This window comes from Fibroporia radiculosa (assembly GCF_000313525.1).
Source record: "Fibroporia radiculosa TFFH 294 genomic supercontigs, scaffold484, whole genome shotgun sequence".
In the NCBI taxonomy this organism is placed as follows: domain Eukaryota; kingdom Fungi; phylum Basidiomycota; class Agaricomycetes; order Polyporales; family Fibroporiaceae; genus Fibroporia; species Fibroporia radiculosa.
In genome coordinates, this window is record NW_012133553.1 from 1 (window position 1) to 18,723 (window position 18,723).

General features: G+C 53.6%; 7 protein-coding genes across 7 annotated transcripts; 4 read left to right on the forward strand and 3 right to left on the reverse strand.

Annotated features, from left to right (window-relative positions):
* Window positions 1-115: 115 nt before the first annotated feature.
* FIBRA_08474 (uncharacterized protein) lies at window positions 116-2,658 on the forward strand (the record flags this gene model as incomplete). Its single annotated transcript, XM_012330121.1, has 7 exons — window positions 116-252; window positions 321-808; window positions 868-893; window positions 945-1,120; window positions 1,178-1,490; window positions 1,553-1,571; window positions 1,628-2,658. 7 exons carry the CDS (start codon window positions 116-118, stop codon window positions 2,656-2,658), a joined length of 2,190 nt encoding a protein of 729 aa, XP_012185511.1.
* A 1,816-nt stretch (window positions 2,659-4,474) lies between these two features.
* Window positions 4,475-5,103, forward strand: FIBRA_08475 (uncharacterized protein; the record flags this gene model as incomplete). Its single annotated transcript, XM_012330122.1, has 5 exons — window positions 4,475-4,487; window positions 4,541-4,558; window positions 4,624-4,692; window positions 4,748-4,871; window positions 4,932-5,103. 5 exons carry the CDS (start codon window positions 4,475-4,477, stop codon window positions 5,101-5,103), a joined length of 396 nt encoding a protein of 131 aa, XP_012185512.1.
* Window positions 5,104-5,215: 112 nt separating this feature from the next.
* FIBRA_08476 (uncharacterized protein) lies at window positions 5,216-6,883 on the reverse strand (the record flags this gene model as incomplete). The annotated part of the gene is made up of 7 exons (XM_012330123.1): window positions 5,216-5,500; window positions 5,554-5,595; window positions 5,653-6,281; window positions 6,344-6,533; window positions 6,590-6,641; window positions 6,699-6,719; window positions 6,774-6,883. The coding sequence occupies 7 exons, from the start codon at window positions 6,881-6,883 to the stop codon at window positions 5,216-5,218; spliced, it is 1,329 nt and encodes a 442-aa protein (XP_012185513.1).
* A 571-nt stretch (window positions 6,884-7,454) lies between these two features.
* On the forward strand, window positions 7,455-8,524 carry FIBRA_08477 (uncharacterized protein; the record flags this gene model as incomplete). The annotated part of the gene is made up of 7 exons (XM_012330124.1): window positions 7,455-7,511; window positions 7,593-7,712; window positions 7,880-7,892; window positions 7,944-8,027; window positions 8,081-8,211; window positions 8,265-8,368; window positions 8,425-8,524. The coding sequence occupies 7 exons, from the start codon at window positions 7,455-7,457 to the stop codon at window positions 8,522-8,524; spliced, it is 609 nt and encodes a 202-aa protein (XP_012185514.1).
* A 542-nt stretch (window positions 8,525-9,066) lies between these two features.
* FIBRA_08478 (uncharacterized protein) lies at window positions 9,067-10,129 on the reverse strand (the record flags this gene model as incomplete). The annotated part of the gene is made up of 3 exons (XM_012330125.1): window positions 9,067-9,352; window positions 9,406-9,782; window positions 9,845-10,129. The coding sequence occupies 3 exons, from the start codon at window positions 10,127-10,129 to the stop codon at window positions 9,067-9,069; spliced, it is 948 nt and encodes a 315-aa protein (XP_012185515.1).
* Window positions 10,130-10,345: 216 nt separating this feature from the next.
* On the forward strand, window positions 10,346-12,098 carry FIBRA_08479 (uncharacterized protein; the record flags this gene model as incomplete). Its single annotated transcript, XM_012330126.1, has 3 exons — window positions 10,346-10,844; window positions 10,895-11,793; window positions 11,847-12,098. 3 exons carry the CDS (start codon window positions 10,346-10,348, stop codon window positions 12,096-12,098), a joined length of 1,650 nt encoding a protein of 549 aa, XP_012185516.1.
* Window positions 12,099-12,325: 227 nt separating this feature from the next.
* Window positions 12,326-14,567, reverse strand: FIBRA_08480 (uncharacterized protein; the record flags this gene model as incomplete). Its single annotated transcript, XM_012330127.1, has 14 exons — window positions 12,326-12,388; window positions 12,448-12,543; window positions 12,599-12,668; window positions 13,040-13,080; window positions 13,153-13,188; window positions 13,249-13,290; window positions 13,348-13,373; window positions 13,427-13,465; window positions 13,523-13,904; window positions 13,956-14,045; window positions 14,101-14,193; window positions 14,244-14,279; window positions 14,328-14,357; window positions 14,418-14,567. The coding sequence occupies 14 exons, from the start codon at window positions 14,565-14,567 to the stop codon at window positions 12,326-12,328; spliced, it is 1,194 nt and encodes a 397-aa protein (XP_012185517.1).
* Between the last annotated feature and the right edge of the window lie 4,156 nt (window positions 14,568-18,723).

Below are 18,723 nucleotides of genomic sequence, written 5' to 3' on the forward strand. Positions count from 1 at the left end.
CCGCCCCCGCTGACCCCCCGCCCCCTCCCAGGGTCCGCTGCGACCTCAAAGACCTGCCCATCTCCACCTCTGGCCAGCACCCGCCCTGCTCAAACTGCAGCGAGCGCGGTTTGAAATGCGTGTACGTTTTCACCGTTCGATTCATCGCGCCACACGGCTAATTCCGATCGCACCGGATGCAATCAGCGACGAGTTTGCAGAGGTCAAGGCTGTCAAGCTCCTCCGCCGTGGCCGACGCCTCCAACAAGTCGAGTCCGTTCTTCCCCCTCCCCCCTCTCTCTCTTGTCCCCCCATCCCTCACCTCACCGTTCCCCCTCCAGGGCCGTCTATGGTCAGTCCTCCGGCGATGAAAACTCCATCCACACCGTGACGCCCCCTCGGAGCGTCATTCCTCGATTGAGGCCGGAATTTTTCAGCTCCCCCTTCTTCCGCAGATTTCATATCCAACGTAAGCACCCGCTCCTCCTCTATCTCCTGCCCCCAACGCCGATCTCCCCTAAAGGGCCCATCCTCGAGCCCTTGGAATTCTGCAACAGGTACTACGAGTTCTGCAAGGGGAACAGAGATGTTCTGCAGGCACCCGGCCAGCTCATCGCCCTGATCCTCGTGGTCTGGGCGACCAGCTTCGGCGTCAACGAGTTTGGCGTCGAAGAGCTCTACGACGGCCAGCTCAACTTGCGACGGTGGAGAGACCGCGTGAATGAAATGGTCCAGGAAATCCTCTATCTCATCGACATCCACAGCGTCCTGCGAAAACCATCCTGGGACGGTGTGCGAGCTCTTTTGCTCGTCCTGCCACTCACACAAGGTGCGTTTCTTGGCGTCTCCCAAACATCACCTGTCTTACCACCCTCCGTTGCTTCGCAGAGGTCCAGTCGCCCATAGAACGAGCGGTACGTCAACTCATTTAGATAGCGAAAGGACGTGGCGTTGATGTTCCGCAGGCTATGTATGAGGCGGCTATCAACCAGGTCTACACTTTATGCAGCCTAGCCTCCGTCTCATCCGTTGAGAGCGGCCAGGGGGAGTATGTGGACTCTCTTGTCCGCGCACGAATCTTCTGGTACGCGTATGCCATCGATGGTGTCACCAGTGGTCTCCGAGGAGGCCGCATCTTGTTGTAAGGCACCCTCTATCCGCGCTATCCACCCGTTTGACCCGTCTCTCACATCCATAGGACGAATGAAGACTTGGCCGCCTTTGAGCGCACCCTGCCACCTCTGGGCGACAACTCTGGAACGTCGGCAACGTACGCCTTTTCCTATCGCTATGCGACGGTTCCCATCCGTATCGCGTCGGTATGCCGAGACATCCATGCTGTATTGACGGGTCCCAAGGCTCGGCAAAGCCACGAGCTCGACGAAGACAAACTTCACGACGCATGGGAAACTCTTGACCAATGCTGGAAGAGCTTCGATGGCCTACGGCAGTACGGCACGGACGGCTTTGTTCAAGTCGAGGACGTCGAGCGCTACATTGATGGCTGGCAGGTGCGTAAATTAAAAATGACGCATTCACACGTCTCATCTTTTACCTCATGGTTTTACCTCAGATATTCATCTTCGAATGCCGTAAGTAGCTCGCTCAGATTGCCGGGCTCATTGGCTGATTCTAGTCTTCTTTATAGATAATGTGATACGTGAAGCGCTCAAACAACGCCTCGTTTCTCGGCCGGCGCCGGAGGGTTCCTACCTACCCGATGCGCATGCTTCGAATCGCAGCCGTCAATACGAGTCTATCGTCCGATTACACTCAGAGGCCAGCCTAAAGTGCCAGACTGTCGTCCGCAGCATCGTCACCATCCTCCGGCGCAACCTGAGCACACATTTTTTCCAGTTCGATGCTGCTCTCATCCGAGACGGCTGTTTCTTTGCAGGCTTCCTGCTGGCGGGAGAGTCCGGCAGCACAGAGGACACGGAGACGTGTCTGCAAGCCCTGCGAGAAATGCGCTGGGCATTCGGCAAGAGCGACGAACGGGAACAGACGGTACGGATGATCTGGGAGTCCAGGATGACACAACCTCGTAGCCGTAGCTTTAACAACAGTCCCACGGACGATCTGCTGCATGCATCACTCGTTGACCACCCGTACATCAGACGACCACTCGGGCGGCCAATCAGCGTACCGCCCCTGTCCCTTTCTCTGTGTACCATTCCCGCCGGCCTCGCATCGGCCTCTGCCCCGAGCACTGCATGTTCCTCGAGCACAGACTGGCCCACCAGCACACCACCCAGCAGCTCGGGGGCCGGCATGTACGAAGCATCGCATCGGGGTTCACCGCTGTCGCCGTTTACGCACTCGCCACATTCCGGCTTCAACCATCTCCAAGGTAAAAGTGCCCTCGTTACACCTTCGCTCCTTCTGGATGGCCCGGGCCATTCAGGGCGTCCGTGTGAACCGTCGGCGATGGACCCAGTGTTCTACTTCAACTACGGCGTGGGAGAGGCTGCAAGCGCCCCACATGTTCCTCACCAATCTACCATCCTCTCGGCTCCGGGGGCCTCTGATTATGCCTCTTCGCAGTTCTTCGATACAAGCACCGTCGTTCTGTCAAACTCGCCCATGGGTCAGCAGAACGCGTGCACAGGCACCGTGACGCCGTCGTCCGCGGTCAGTGGCGATGGCCGCCAGTATGGAGACAGCTCGTTCTATCAATAGTGCGGCTTGATCCTTGCGTTTTCGTCTGCTTCTATCCCGCATTACCACCCCGTCGAGCCGTCAAAGATACCCTGCATAGGTCGATTTCTTGAACATTTTGAACATATGTTTAATCTAGTGGTACATCTCCGTTTATGCTCTATCGCGGATAATTCACATTATTCTGTCTGCTGTTGTTCTCCGAGGATCGCTTCTGGATTGTAGATTTTGAGACAGTGTATTGTGACACCCACAAGGCTAGAAACACACATTATCGTTATTATCGCACCGGTACAGACAATTGCACCGTCTTGACCATATCTGCGCACGTCTGATTTCCGGGCGAAATACCAGGGCGTCCGTCTGCTGTCCCCGGGGCGGGCTCGACCTGGCTTTTTTGTCACATCTGATATGGCCATGTCAAATTTCACGGTCTCCCGCTTGACGTGGATGAGAAGCCGTGATATATGGGATGCGCAGAAGAAGCATCTCAAATTCGTTGTGGCAAGGTCGTGCGGGCTGCATTCAGCACTCTATGCAACAACAGCACGGCTGTGGAGCATATTCGAAGGGCGATGCGACCCCTCTGATACCTCGTTGCGGTCTAGGGAACCTGGACGGATTAACGACGAAGCAGCCACCGGCTTTGTCTGCAACAGGCCATGTGTTTCCAGAGAAAGAAAAAAATAGCGCGGATTTTGCTGTGCGTGAATTCCAAAATGCGGGGCCACACCGCGGCGCGCGCCGCCGCGCTGGGGGACGGTCACGGTTGCGGTGGTCTACGCGTTGGACACTTTGCACACAAGGGGCCAGCCGACGCAATCACCGACGGGTGGGCTTGCGCCTGCGCCTGCGCCTGGGTCCGACCGTCCGAACGGCGGGGGCGGGCATGAAGCCCGCGCGCTATGGCCGGACTATACGACCATACACGGCTGCGAGCGCAAAGGCACGAAATTTTTTACAGGCACAGAGGCGCTGTGAACGTCGCGATGAATACATCCGCGCGGGAGCTGTGAGGAACCACTTGAGTGCCGTGATGCATGTCGCCCATCATGGATTTGCTTGGTGAGGTGTCTGCTGTTGTAAAAACAACATACGGCTGGGGGTGCGCACATGCGCTGTGATCACTCGCATTGTCTGCGGCTACGTGATCATCACGTAGCGATCAACGGCGCATGTCTTAAATGAGCAGGAGGTGAACGTGTCTTTGTCAGCCGGAGCTTGGTACGGGTGTCGCAACAAATAAAACAGAGTCTGGACAAAGAGTGCGACGCCGACTCAATTGGAGCCACCCACGGTGTGGGCGGCTTCTATCATATCCGCTTCTTATTACACTCTGGGGGACGCAGCGCACGAAACCAGACTAGCCATACAAGTGCATTTACTCACCCTGAACCCATCAACGCAGACAACATAATATGGGGTCTGGCCTGCCGCCAGACTCGAGGCTCGGGCAGCCCTGCTGGCGCGGAAATTGACGTGGACTGGTGGTCCATTCCGTCTGCCAGGCGTTGGGCTAGCAGCGCATTATTTACCTGAAATACAGATCGCCGTGGGCGGAGGATGTCTGGCAGCTGGAATTGAGAGGACAGCGCGGGCTAGCCAGTGCGGGATCAGGTGCATCGCGCAGAGGTGGTGGCAATTCATGCGCGGCGGCGCTCAGACGCGATCGAGATATCACATGACCGCGCCAACGGGCGCTTGCACCGCTCTTCCGCTCCAGCCTGCAGTGCAGTGCTCCAAGTCGGCTTGGGGCAGCTGAATTTGGAACGTGCGCTTTTAACCCGGACTCCCTCCCACCGCAGCAGCTCCCCCTCTCATCCACTTACCGCCATCCATGGATTTCTTCTGTGAGTCCGCCGCTCTGCTGGCTCCGTGTTTGACTGACTGTTGGCGCCTTCAGTCTGCATTCCTATCGTCTGTACGTCCTGGCGCCCAATGTGCACCCCTTAGTGCGGTCCCCCTTGGCTAACGCCACGTTTTCAGTCGGCTGTCCTACCAAGGTCAGCCCGTCCGGCGACCAGACGCCCAGGATTTGCCCTAGATGTCATAATGGTATGCACCAGCGGCACCCTTTTCATACCGCCTCGCATTGAAGATCCGCCCACAGCATCCGTCGTCTCGGCCAAATCACGCATGTGGTTCGAATTATGTTTCGTCCCCCTCATACCAATGCGGTCAAAGCATATCTGGATGTGCTCCATATGTCAATGGAACATCCCGATGCAACAAGGGTACGTCGGTTTTGATTGTTCACCCGATATAATTTCTTTCTTCCTCAAATTTACCCATAGGTGGGAGCCTCCGCTCCCGTCGTATGGTCCTCCGCCCACTCAACCCGGGGGATGGCAGCCACAGTCTTCAAATTACACGGGACTCCATCCTCCCAACGGTTTCCAACCGGGTTATCAGCCGGGCTACATCAATCAGAATCAACCGAACCATAGCCAGAAGCGCGAGGGATAGGCTTCTTGTTAATGAATTCACTTCCCTGACGTGTTATCTCACAATCTTATTTGTGTCTGTAGCTATACAAGCTGAGTTTGGGACATGTACTATGTTCCGGGACATTTGTAATTTAGTATTTCGCTCGTTTTATACGCCGCCGCATACAGCACATCTCTGCGAACACTGCGAAGAGTGTCCCAAACACAAATCCACACGATACTGCGATTCCACAAATGTCGGCTCCTGTAAGCTTGTCCTCGCGGGGTGGTTGTGCGAGAATCGTGGCGGGGGGGACGGTATCGATCCCTCGCGTCTTTTGGAACTGGGCTAGCGCACTAGAGCCATCGGTGATACCAAGGAGGCCGACTAGCGGGGGTTGGTTGCCGGAGGCAGCGTGATGAGAGGCATACACGTTCTGAAGGCATGTCAGTGCGAGATAGGTACACTGAGGTGTCAGGCGCCCATTACCCGGAGAAATGTGTCACCGAGGAGCCAATCTCCAGAGAAGACCTGGCAATATGGTAAGCAGAGCGGATCACTGCGAATCGACCAGATTGTAAGCTTCACCCCGTCATTGGCCTGGATGCCACCCATGCACCAATCATCCTGCCTGCCTCCTTCCCAGCTCATGTCGGCAGGGTCGACCACGTATTCTTTCTCGTTGGGAGCATCACCGAGGACGAATCCCACCACAACGGCACGATTGCAGCGGACTTGCCAGCCCGTGTTGATCTTTCTTGCACCGCCGATGGACAGCCAGAAACGGTCAACGTCAGCCGATGGGCCTAGGACAAGTGTGGTGCCTGTGTCAAGGATAGCGAGCGGAGAGGAGGCGCCTTCAATATGCGAGTCGGACAGATAGAAATCAGTCGAGTTGATTGTCAGACGTTGGAGCGGAAGCTTCCAGTAGTTGTAGTCGCTACCGCCGGAAGAAGAGACAGGGAAATAATTGAAGCCAGACGTAGTGTTCGTGACTGCAGGGTCTAGTTGACCGATGGTAAATGAAGAGTCGGTCGTATTTCTTCCCAACTTGAAGGCGAAATAGCGACTGCTTGCGTTCAGGGACGCAAAGACGTTCTCGATGAGTGTTCTTCCTGACGTATCTGGAATGGAAGCCTCCACGGGGAAAGACAGCCCTAAAATTCCACTGTAGCCTGTGCCGGAGAGGTCAAGGCCGCTAGTGCTATTCGCCAGAGCTGAGTTTACAGATAAATCTGTCGAATTGTCCGTCCTTAAGCGCAGAAAAGGGATCTCTTACCCAATATTTGTGACGATATCTCGTAGTCCCCAAGCGTTACAGTGTCGGCCCCAACATTACCAGTGACAGAGCCGATGAGGTACTCTAAATGGAAGTTCGTGCCAGAGGGAGAGAAAGAACTGTTATCGGTAACATTGTACTTGGGTATGGATTGGCAATCGTGAGTTGTACAGTTCGATGAAACGGCCCACTATGTAGGGAAATTTCAGACTGAAACGGATTCAGTGAGCGGCGATCTAAGCGCACCAAATCGGAGGACCCGGTGTCAAGGAGTACAACTAGACTTTGGCCGCCGATGCTGTTGATAAGTTCCATACGATCGCGTCCCTTTCGGCAGACATGAGCGAGGACTCACCTGATATTCACGAGATACGCGCTGTCGGCAACTTATGAGGGATTTTACGAATGCTAAGTATGTCTAATTACTCACAACTCACTAGCATCCGACACGGACACATCGCTGAGTGAACCCGGGGTGTTGGGACTAGGATGACGGGGGACGCGAGAGATAGGTATGGAAAAACCTCCACCAACCACCATATTTCCCACTTGTATCCAAGGCGCGAAGTAAACGTTGCATAGACTCACTGAAATCGTTACATTTGCACCCTGACGGCGCAGTGGAGGCTGACAGAGGCTGAACATGCTCATGTGAGTGTAATCTAACCGCAATCTAGTAAGAATTCCTAACATCTCATGAATGCAACGCTAATAGCTGATGTGCTCATCTGACATCCAATTATTAGTGTAGAGTGACTTGCGAGGCTCACGCAATCTGTAGCTGAAATGCAACATTACTTGCCTACAGCTTTCCAATGTAAGTACAAGATGTATGCATATCAGTTCCTGCGGGCATTGTAAGTATTATTTTTTTCAAGCAACAAGCTGCGCACGCCCGGTGTAAGACTTAAGCAAGCCCGAAAAATCATGCTGTGAGATCCGAGTTGTAGTTATGGAGAACGGGCGCTTACAGTGGGTGAGCGGTGCAGCCTTAGGCGGGGTTTTGCCGGTCACGCCAAACACAGACGCGTCACGACCAGCAGCATCGACACACCTCCACCTCCTGCCCTTCCAACAGCCCTCAGCGCATTCTTCAAGCCTCTTCTCCGCCATGCATACCAGCGAATACGACTACCTCTTCAAGCTTCTCCTGATTGGCGACTCCGGCGTCGGCAAGGCAGGTCCATTTATCACGCTTTCATAATATGTGGGCATCATTGTCTGACCATTGAGCCACGCTACGATTTAGTCTTGTCTGCTCTTGCGTTTCGCTGACGACACATACACCGAGAGTTACATAAGTACCATCGGCGTCGATTTCAAGATTCGAACTATTGAGCTTGAAGGCAAGACGGTCAAACTACAGATTGTGAGTCTCCGGCTTGTATGCGTCAGGCACTTTGTTGCTCTGAGTACGATCATTGTTTTCGACTTTGTGTCATTGCTCCTTCAATTCATATTGTTTCGCTCCACAATTCTTTTTCTTTGAATCAACAACTGGAATCGTGCGCTAACACCCTATTTGGTCAACGTCAGTGGGATACTGCAGGTATGTGTAGCATGCGATATTGTCAAAACCATCCACTCACTCGCTTCCCAGGTCAGGAACGCTTCCGAACCATCACGTCCTCCTACTATCGGGGCGCGCACGGTATCATTGTGGTTTATGATGTTACTGATAATGGTGCGGTCGTCTCCACTCCAGCTGGAGCAAGTGATTAAAAATTACGCGATCAGATACTTTTACGAACGTCAAGCAATGGCTGCAGGAGATTGACCGATATGCGTCTGAGGGCGTCAACAAGCTGCTTGTCGGGAACAAGTCAGATCTCACAAGCAAGAAGGTTGTCGAGTACAGCGCCGCCAAGGTATGCTTACCGGATGTGTCTCCTATCATGGTCACTGACTTCATTATCGACAGGAATTCGCCGACCAGCTGACCATTCCCTTCCTCGAGACGTCGGCAAAGAATGCCACCAATGTCGAGCAGGCTTTCTTGACCATGGCGAAGCAGATTAAGGATAGGTACGAGACAGGAAACACGAGTTTATCTTATCCTAATGTTCACATGGTCTCTGTAGAATGGGTTCGAGCTCGTCGACTGTTGGTGGTACGGGCAAGTCATCAACGATCACCCCAGGCCAGACTGTCACGCAGCAGACATCTGGTGGTTGCTGCTAAACTGGTGAATTGGGTCGCGTAGTGGTTTGCAGCTCACGATGATCGGTATGTGTAGAGGGAAGGTGTCGCGGTTGGGTGTCTTTTTTGCTACATTATCTATGCTTGCAACACTAATGATACAGTGTTGTTGGACCTGTCTGCCTGTCTCTTACCATTATCCTTTACATTGATATTTTACTCTCATGCTGCTGGTTATATAACCAGTCCCTTGTGGGTAAATGTTCTTCATTACTTGGGAGTGAGAAGGGAGAAGGTACACTTCGTCTGCAGCTGTCAATTGATGTCACAGTTCGTTACATCATTTACTCATTTGTAGCATTATGAGTACAAATTAGAGTGATGATGTTCGCCAAAGCTCGCGCAAAGAGGGACTATCGACTTTGCTATCTGGCAGTGTATCTGATCCGCAAGGCGTTTTCCAACGTGGTGGCCCCAGCGTATAGCACTGGGTTCGGGCATGAAGGCTTCAAACGGGATTGGAGACGTCAGATGCATACGTGCATCATGAAGAGAACAATCAAAGGCGACTTGTTCTGGGAGCGTCAACCACGCTTGTCGAAGGTATGATGATCCTCTAGCCACTGACGGACTCCCTTTTTCGACACCATGCCCATGATCCGTGTCCGGTCTTCTATGTTGCGCTCTCGGTAAAGGCGCATTATGTGACCACAGACACTCCAAACATCTTCCCAGTCGGCATCGAACAGCTCCCACCAACAATTGTCAGGAGAAGAGGGAAGTGGAATGCTCAGATGCCGACTCGTCAACAAGATTGCTGCGCTGACGATCGTTGGCACTGCGTAGAGCGCGTAGACAGGCGTCTGCAGACTACGTGAACACAAGTGAATACAGGGAGCAAGAAGAGTAGGTTGTGAACTCACGCGTCATTTAAGTATCCCCATGCTCGATTACACACATCCTCGCGATTCGTCAGGCCGAGAAGCCTCAGGTAATTGACTAGGGTTCCATAAGGTAGGACGACGTTCACGTTGAATCCAAGCCGCTTGAGCACCTGCATCTCGGCGACCACAAGCGCCTCCTTCAAGTCATAGAACGTGTTGCCGAAGTAGGACATTGGAGTGTAGTGGAATTCGAGCCTTCGACGTGATGTTGACGGGCTGGAGTTTCCTGACAGTAGAACAGATCGAGTGTGGGTCGACCGTTGTTGAAGCAGGTCGTATACGTTAATCAGGTCGCGCATACGTATCGGGCACTCCTCTAGCTTTGATGCCAAATAAAGTGCCCCCATTCCGATGTCCTATATGGCACAAAATGTTACGGTAAGTCAGTACATCAAGCAAATATATGACGCATACGTACCCCAATACCAAACTGTTTCATGGAAGTGACATACCAAAACCTCTGGAAAAGTATCTGCGCTGTAGCTACAGCAACTTGCTTTCTGTTCTCAGCCAACCTCAACATGCAAATCATCGTATAAAGAATAGAGAACATGTACTGTTTCAAAAGAATGCCTGCTTCATGTATGAGCTTGCACCCATATGCACGCAGATCTTCTTCCAAATCTCCAGGTATTCCATCTTCACGAGAGGGTGTCTTCTCTATTTGCGCGAGAGATGCGAGAGGATACAGCGCGGTTGACATTGGTCCATATGCTAGGGTTAGAGAACGGTGATCGGCCAGAATGTTGCCGAGTGTTGAGTACAGAGCTTAGTTTGGCAGAAGCCGTTGGCAAACATGCCACAACAATGGCACCAGCATAGGGTGGCACGAATGGCTCTCAAGTTCGAAGCTTCAACCAATTGTCGAGTGCTGACTGAGTAGTCTGAGGCGCACAACATCGACTTGTAGCCCATTTCTATGTCACATTTACCTCCAAAACCTGATTTTGGACCCAAGTCTCCCGGACGGTACTCTGCAGACTATAGGCACTACGACCGACCTCCAGACCGCTACTACCGCGAACGGGATGATCATTATCCACCACGCTCGCGGTACCCCCCTGAATCGTATTCTTCAAGACCGGTAGACGGATATCGAGCCCATAGGCCATCTGCAGACTCATATGTCTCGTCTTATGACCGCAGAGAAGAAGACAGATACCGAGAATATTGGGAAGTCAGAGACGCAAGAGAACGCGAATGGAGAGAGTACTCGCATGAGACTCGACACGGGCACTCAGAACGTTCTGAAAGGGAGAGAGATCAGGGTCGAGCGAGGCGGCCAGAGCGGCGAGAGTACAGCCCGCTGAGGCATCGTGAATGGAAGGAAGATGACAGGAGACGAGAACGAGTGCGTGAGCCCGAGCCCGAGAGGGCTTGGACGTCAAGAACATCAAGGTCTCCTCCACGTCGAATAGGTGTGTCTTGAGACATTACTTGCATCTGTCTCCGATGCTCACTTTTTTAGTGACTGGGCGCCCGCGCCGTTCTCGTTCGCCCACTCCAACACGGGCACGTTCTCCAAGATCTTCTTACAGGCGATCATACACTCCCGTGCGCAGACAGCGCAGTCGTCCATCGACACCCAATGACACGCATCGGCGACGGCGCTCCCGTACGAAGTCACCACCTGGCGGGGCGAGGGTAGGTAAACCCTCCGTTCCTGCAAGTCCGAGGTCAGCTGGGCCCGTCGGTAGTCCACGAGATCTCTCACCACGACCAAGATCACCCATAAGCGATCACCGCAAAGAAAAGGTTGCACGGAGTCCTAGTAATCCTCCTGATGTCTTGGAGAGTGACCCGAGTCGAAATCGTTCTTTGCCCATAATAGTGACCGAAGATGCTAAATCTTTGCCTCCACGCTTGTCACCTGCACCTAGGAATTCACCCAATAACGAGTTAACATTGTCCGCGAAGCCTGAAGTGAAGGTGGAAGACACAGGTGAACCCATTTCGCCTGCACATCTGTCTCGAGCAGACAAGGGAAAGATGCGAGAGGTTGATATGAAAATAGAAGTCAGCCAGTTCTCTCAATCCTTGCAGCCGACGCAAGACACTATACAGCCTCCTCTACCTCATAAAAAGTCTCGCACACCTCCAATCGCGCCTCGACGTTATATACCTACACCCCCCATCCCCTCTTCACCGAAAACGCCGCAGCCAGGAGCCGTTCAGCCGACGAGAGCGGAACGGCCTCGTTGGATTCCGTCTGCTCCAGAATCTCAGCAAGTCTCCAACGATGAGTCTATCATTACGACACATATGATATACACACCCGATGGACCACGGCAGTTCGTCTTGAATATCAAGAAGTACGATCATCGACGATGGCCTCACAGAATGGACTTGGCAGCACTTACGACTGAGGTATGTAACTCGCTCGAATTTTGAATAGGATGACTAGCTCACCTTCGCTCCAGCTTGACCAGCTGCGCAGAAATCGGATGCACCTTGCGACAAATTACCAGAACCTCCAAAAAACTGCCAGACGGGCCCTGCACGAGTTAGATATGTCCACGATTGAACTGAACGCTGCAACCGCCCGTCGGATTATGTCTGGAGAGCAGCTGGAGAAGGCGCGTGGAGGACAGCTTGGTATTGACTATGTTCGCGCGACACCTGCACATGACGGAGAGCCAAATTCTATAGCGGCAGAGCGAAACGCATCCTAATAACCCACTATGATATCCTCCCTTGTGATCGTCATTAAGAGTCTTGACTATCTCACTTGTACTGTCTAGTGTACGCGATAGCATAATTAGTTAATTATTACAGAAATTATGATTTCGGTATTGGTGTACATTCAATGTGAGTCTCGGTGGGATCCATGGGCAATGCGCAGTAAAACCCTTGGGCCTTATGGTTGCGTGCGAGTATGCATTAGACCGACGACAATAAGCTAAGGAAGCCAAAATGGACGTACTTGCATGGCGACGAACATCTGCTTCGAGTGCATCGCCAGCTGGGAGAATCCGAATACGATGAGCCGGCAGGATGCTTCTCAAGTACATGGACACTTACCGTAATGCATTTCAGCCCCTTCTTCTCCTCTCGACATATTTCGGATTGTGAGGCATCGCGCTCACTGTCGAAGGTATACTTCGAATTTGGGTCTTCCTAGTATGCACGCTCAGCCTCTCGACGGACATTGCAGAAAACCATCTTTACTTACAGAAACGAATGACTTGAGCTCGTCTTCGGGCTTGTACGTCGACATGTTGTTTTTGCGATCTGAATTGACTCTACACAAAAGTTTATGGGAGAGAGACATGCACTAGGGAGTGTCGTGAAAGTGTATGTTCGAACAGTGGCCACGGGCGCTAATGATCCGACCGAGGTCCGCGATGACGTCGGCGGACGGCGAACGTCGTTCTTGGTGATAATACAACTTGAATACAACGTTTATTTTTCTGCCGCGTCCTACACGTTATCAACCTCGAACTATCACTACATTCTCGTGTATTTACGAGGTACGACGTAATCGTCTGGATTGACGGTAGAGCTTTATTACCATCCCCTGGACGCCAGTCTACCACCTTTCATGTCATCGGTGCTGTGAAAATTGTGAACAGTCACCGCTATCACCATTTATGTGTGAGTGATTATAACTTACATTGTCAGCCCAACCATGGCATCTCCCAGGTCTTCCGATATCTGCATTTTACAATCATCGCAGTAATCAGTAAGCTTGACACAATAAAGATCGGAGAGAGAACCACAACGAACCTCGGAGAGAATTTTTGGATTGTTATAATGAGTCACCTAGATCTCAGGGATCAGACAGGGTATCCTTTAAAACAGAAGCAGAACTGGGCAACCCACAGCTTGAACGATCGCGCGCGCACGCTTAGCAGGATCTCCAGACTATGAATGGTCACAATAAGAATGCAATGATTCTGGGCAAGGATCGAAGACACAGACATGGAAAATGCCAGACCCGACGAAAACTTTCAAAGTGTCAGCTGCTCGCTCCCTTGAATGTTAAGTTTGTAGGGCTCACCTCCGTCGCATCCTAGCTGCATCATGAGCGCAGCGTCGGCTACGGGTGATGGTATAAGTTATTGTTTCCAAAGAGCCGAAAACACAATTTACGCACCAGGAGTTGCGAGACCGCCGGCGGCGAAGTTCACAACAGGCAAGCGTTTCAGACGCGCTGTCTCCTTCAACAAATGGAATGGCGCCTGGATATCTTTTGCGTACGCGTATAGCTCTTCCTCGCTCATCACGCTGGCCTTACGGATCTCGCTCATCACCGCGCGCTGGTGGCGTACGGCTTCGACGACGTTCCCAGTACCTGCCTCACCCTTGGTGCGGATGAATGCAGCGCCTTCAGAGATGCGCCGAAGGGCTTCGCCGAGGTTGCGTGCACCGCAGACGAAGGGAATCTTGAAGGCGTGCTTGTTGATATGGTGCTCTTCATCCGCCGGCGTCAATACCTCGGATTCGTCGATGTAATCGATTCCAATAGCTTGCAGGATCTAGAATCTTATAAATCGAAGATTCGAAGAGGGTGTCCCATATATGCGCACCTGGGCCTCGACAAAGTGGCCTATGCGGACCTTCGCCATGACCGGGATTGTGACCGCGTCGACAATCTCTTTGATCATTTTGGGATCGCTCTGCGAGAGGGTCGTCAGCCGACAAACAGGCGTAGAGATTGAGGGCCGGACATACCATTCGCGCAACGCCTCCGTTCGCTCGGATGTCGGCGGGGACCCTCTCCAGAGCCATTACAGCGCATGCCCCAGCCTCCTCGGCTATACGTGCCTGACTTCTAGTGAGACTTTGAAAGTAGCATCCGATGGAATTGGACCCACCTGGTCCGCGTTGATTACGTCCATAATGACACCACCCTACGCACGGTGAGCGAGCAGTCTAGGAGACGGCTTCCGGGAGCATACCTTCAACATCTGCGCGAGACCAGATTTTACCTAAAAATGCATTGGCGAGGGGTGAGCAGGCGACCAGAATGCGAGCGCGCAGGCACGCACCCCGAAAGTACCCAAGCTGCTCCCGCCATCCTTTGTCTGGGTCGAGCGGGTGGGGGCGAGGACGGGAGTGCCTGCGGGGTTGCCTGCGCCGTGGTGGATGGCAGAAGGCGGGGTTGCGACGCCAGAGGGCTGGGAGGAGGGCGTGGTCATCGTGCGCGGAATGAGGGAGATCGGCGGGGATCGTCGCAGAGCGTTATAGAAATAGCAGTGGCCTCAGCTTCCGCCCTGACTCCCCTCCCTCCCTCCGTCTCATATCCCTCCATCGTTTTCACAATCACTGACCCGCGTCCCGCGGCTGCCCGTCAGGCCCGCCATCTCCGAACCGTCCAATCGCTCTTTAATCCCATCCATCGCCGCCCCTTGACGGATCCAGCTCCATCGGGTGCGGTTCACTGTTATCGCATTGCTCCAGGAACGACTGACATGTCTACAGATGTATGCGCGCGCACAATACAGCATCATCGCATTCCTGGAGCCAGCCTTTCAGTGAATCTCCATCTAGCCTGGGACCACGAAAATTGGAATCGCTAGCAAGGACAACTTACAGCGGTATCCCCTCTCGGAGTGTTTGACAGCCTGTCGGTGTCCCGCCGGGATCCCCAAGCTCACTCGCTGGTGCGCTGGCGGGACGGCAGAAGCTCCAGAGACGAGTCATTCAATGAGATTACAGCACCAGTGAGTCACTTTTCACCATACAAACTCCGTGATCACCCGTCATTATGCGCGGGGCGGGAGAGCTCATCCGCCAATTCACTGCTCGTGGTATCTGCGTCCTAGCGTGGATGTAGAACGGCTTCTCTTCTGTAGCCGGTGCATACTTATGCCTGCAGGTCTGGCTCTGAGCTCAAATTATTTACGTCTAGATTGTGGATCGACGTCGCAGCTAAGTTTGTCTGGTAAGCCGCTTATCTCTATAGCTATCGCTCCACAAATCGAAGCTTGAATCCAAATAGTCTACTGAATGCGAGACGCACCGACTTCGTTGAAAGCGCATCCTAGTGCGTGATCATCCGTGCGTCTTCGCCTCGTCCCATTCACACTCTTCACATGTTCATCGCGCAGATATCCAGCCCAACCGTCGGTAAGTGGTCTGTTATATATTCCTCTGGGCTGATATCCACGGATATCCCCGTCTGGCCAAAATACAAAAATAAATGCAGTCGCTCGTGCCTTTCGCCACTCGCTGCTGAATCCTCCATTGCGCCCGCATTGCACTGAGTCCCGTCGCGTCAATCTCGGATGCTTTCCTCAGCTGGACTCATGCGAAGCCAAGCCGCTCGGACCGCCCCTGAGCCACAGGATCGCCCCCGACACGGCTCCTCGCGCACGATACGAACGATCGCCCGTCTTGCCCCCTTCTATTAGCTCCGGCCATTGCTCAGAAAGTATATCCAGCACGGATATGATGCGACGAGAATGTTCCATGCGCGAAGTGGCTCCGGGTTTTCTCCTTGAAATGGGGTGTATGCGTTGGGACCACCCTCTGGCTCGGTTGCTGGTTTCGCCGCCCGCCTTCATTGTCCTTTGTGCTGCGAACGCATCCTTGGCAGCTGAACTGGGTCTCCTTTGTGCATCTTTGTTACTGCACTGCGTCGCTGCGGACATCGCATCCCAAAACCTTTTTCCGCCCTCAGGAGCGATCGATGCCCGCCATTATGCGGTCCTCTTCCGCAGCCCGAATAACGCACCGCTTTTGCCAAGGCACTCGTCTTGATATCTCCTGTCTTTTTCTAGCATTGCCTGTCACGACCAAGAAACAGTTGCGCGATTTTAAATTCTCCTTCAATAAGATCAGTGAAATGGGATGGGTTGTATGCACTGGGCACAAGCAGACTTCATGCGAAGTCGATGTCTCCATTGACCTCTATGCTACGAATATACTATCCTGGGTAGTCGGACTGGATCTGTTTCATACACGTATGTTCTTGCGCTGCCTTTCTGCGGACACTGCATTCCAGCTGTTTCTGGCCTCGGAAGCGATCACCGCTCAGTAGCATTCTTCCGCACTCCAAAAAATGCGCTTCTTTCGCCGAGGCACTTGTCCTGATATCCTGTGTTTTACATTTTCGCGCTTGGAGCTGGCGAATCTACGTGGTCGCAGTGACTCGGTTCAGGAACGCATCACTCCCCACTGCGTGTCCCGAGAAGACAAATCCAGCGGACCTCTTCCGGCACACTGCTCTCCTTGGGTTCCTCTCGGGCCCTCCACAAGTCAATCAAGCTCGTGGCACTACCGAGTAGGAAACCCGGAAGCTGCGAGTTTCCGTGTCCACATACCGCAGCTGGCAGAAACACTCTAGAAGGTACACCACGTTTCCACAGCGAATCAGCTTCTGAAGTATCTGACAGGGACACCTCTTCCATGCACAAGTACTTCTCGTCGTACACTGCGTGGCGTGTTCGCTGTGGTAAAAAGACATCATATATCATGGGTGAGTGGGCAGTTCGGTGCGTGCACGGGCGCCTGCTTGTCTTTGGCCCTGCAACAACGACTTCTGGGCCGATCATGCGAAAAAAGACCACAGCCGCATCTTGCAGCCCTGGGCGGGTGATCACTAGTACCACGGATATCCACGTATGTGTCGTACTCGTACCTGTTCTATGTATCGATGCCATCGCGCGCGCACACACCGCACATAGGTGCGCGTGGGTGGTTTTAGCGGCGCCTACTTCATGAAACTCCAGTCCCGTATCGGAAGTCGTCGTGCTCGGCGACTCAGGAGACTATTGCGACTGATGCGACAGTCTCGTCTGTGGTGCTGATATGGTTTCTGATGCTACCCGCGGTGTGCTTCGAGGGCCAAACGCTGCAGCCCGCCTACCGTGCAATCAGTGGATCAGACCAACTGGCGCGCACAATCAATGCAGGCACGCCCAATCAGCGCGAATCCAGCAGCTCTGCAGCAGCCGTCGTTGGCCATCATTTCTGTGCGTGTGGACCTGTGCCCAGCTAGTAGATATCTGAGGTGCGCGATGCACACCAGGATCAGGCATCGCCTCTCGAGGACATCTGGCCCGATGGGGCGTGGCCCAACAAGTGGTTTCGCTTAACCTCATCCCGGCACGCGCACAATAATTAGGCTGGAGATCATACCAGGTTTCATGGAGACGACGGTGTTTCTTACATCTCCGCATAGACGTTGCCGTGACGGCCGGAGGTGCGTCATCTGTTGGGCGCGCCGTCCATGGAGAGAAATGAGAGTACAATATATGTTCAGGCTCATAATATGGTGCTCGCCCACACGGACTGGTATCAGCTCTACTGAGGCCGCCTCGTGGGCGCGTGTCTGACGCCAGGACGGAATCCGATCTTGAGTGATCAGATATTTGAATTGGACCCAGCGAGCCGCCTGGTGCTGTAATTGGATCGGACCACAGGCGTGCAGCAAAACATCCGACGAACCCGTACGTATATGAGTGGTGCTACCCTCGAACAGGTCTGCGAGCCCAACGAGACGAGCCCGGGCGTGTCGGGCGAATGGGTGTATCTGTGCGTCTTTGGAGACGGGGTGTCGTGACGACAGGCTGGGGACCATGGCACCATGGGACTAGTGAATGGGTTGTGACACGGGCCCCTCGCCGGCTATCAGGGGATGGCACTTGGACGGCAGAAGCTGCGTGCTGCGCAGGGGCTCACGAAGTCATCGAGGGGCACGGCCAGACACAGTGTGCGGGCTGTGAGGCCGAGCGAGACACAAATGAAGAGCACAACAGATGAGAGGAAAAAGGACACGTTTTATGCGGAAGGATATAAGGTTGGACATGTGGGCGGACACAATTGGGGCGATCAATGGGCGGCGCCACGCAGGAAGTATACGCGTGTATGATGTAGCGATGGAGGCCCATCATTTGCTGGGGTGTGACGGATGGATGTGGACGGGAAAGGGATGTCAAGGAGATGTAGCATAGGGAAGGTGATATGAGGGAGAAACAGGATTAGGGTGTGTACCAGACGATGGGAGATCAGAAACCCTTTGTTGTGAGCCAGCGGATAACATCGTGTTTCCAGCGGCCACCGCTGAGGATGAGGTGTTTGGACCTGACGGCGTGTATTTTCATACGCTGAGCCTCGGGGGAGGCAGCGGGGTGGAGGGAGTCTGCGAGGTCCTTGGCGAGGGCCTAGGCGGCGGAGGTGAGAGGAGACGGGGATCAGTGTGAAACGGCGGGAGCTTACTCACGTCTATGTTGCCCTGGACGTTGCGGATCAGGGTGAGGTGGCGGGTGCCGGCGTTGCGAATGTCTGTGTAAACGGGGATAGAGCCCTTGGAGTTGCGGGGGACGTGGTAGGGGAGGCGGGGGGCGGGGG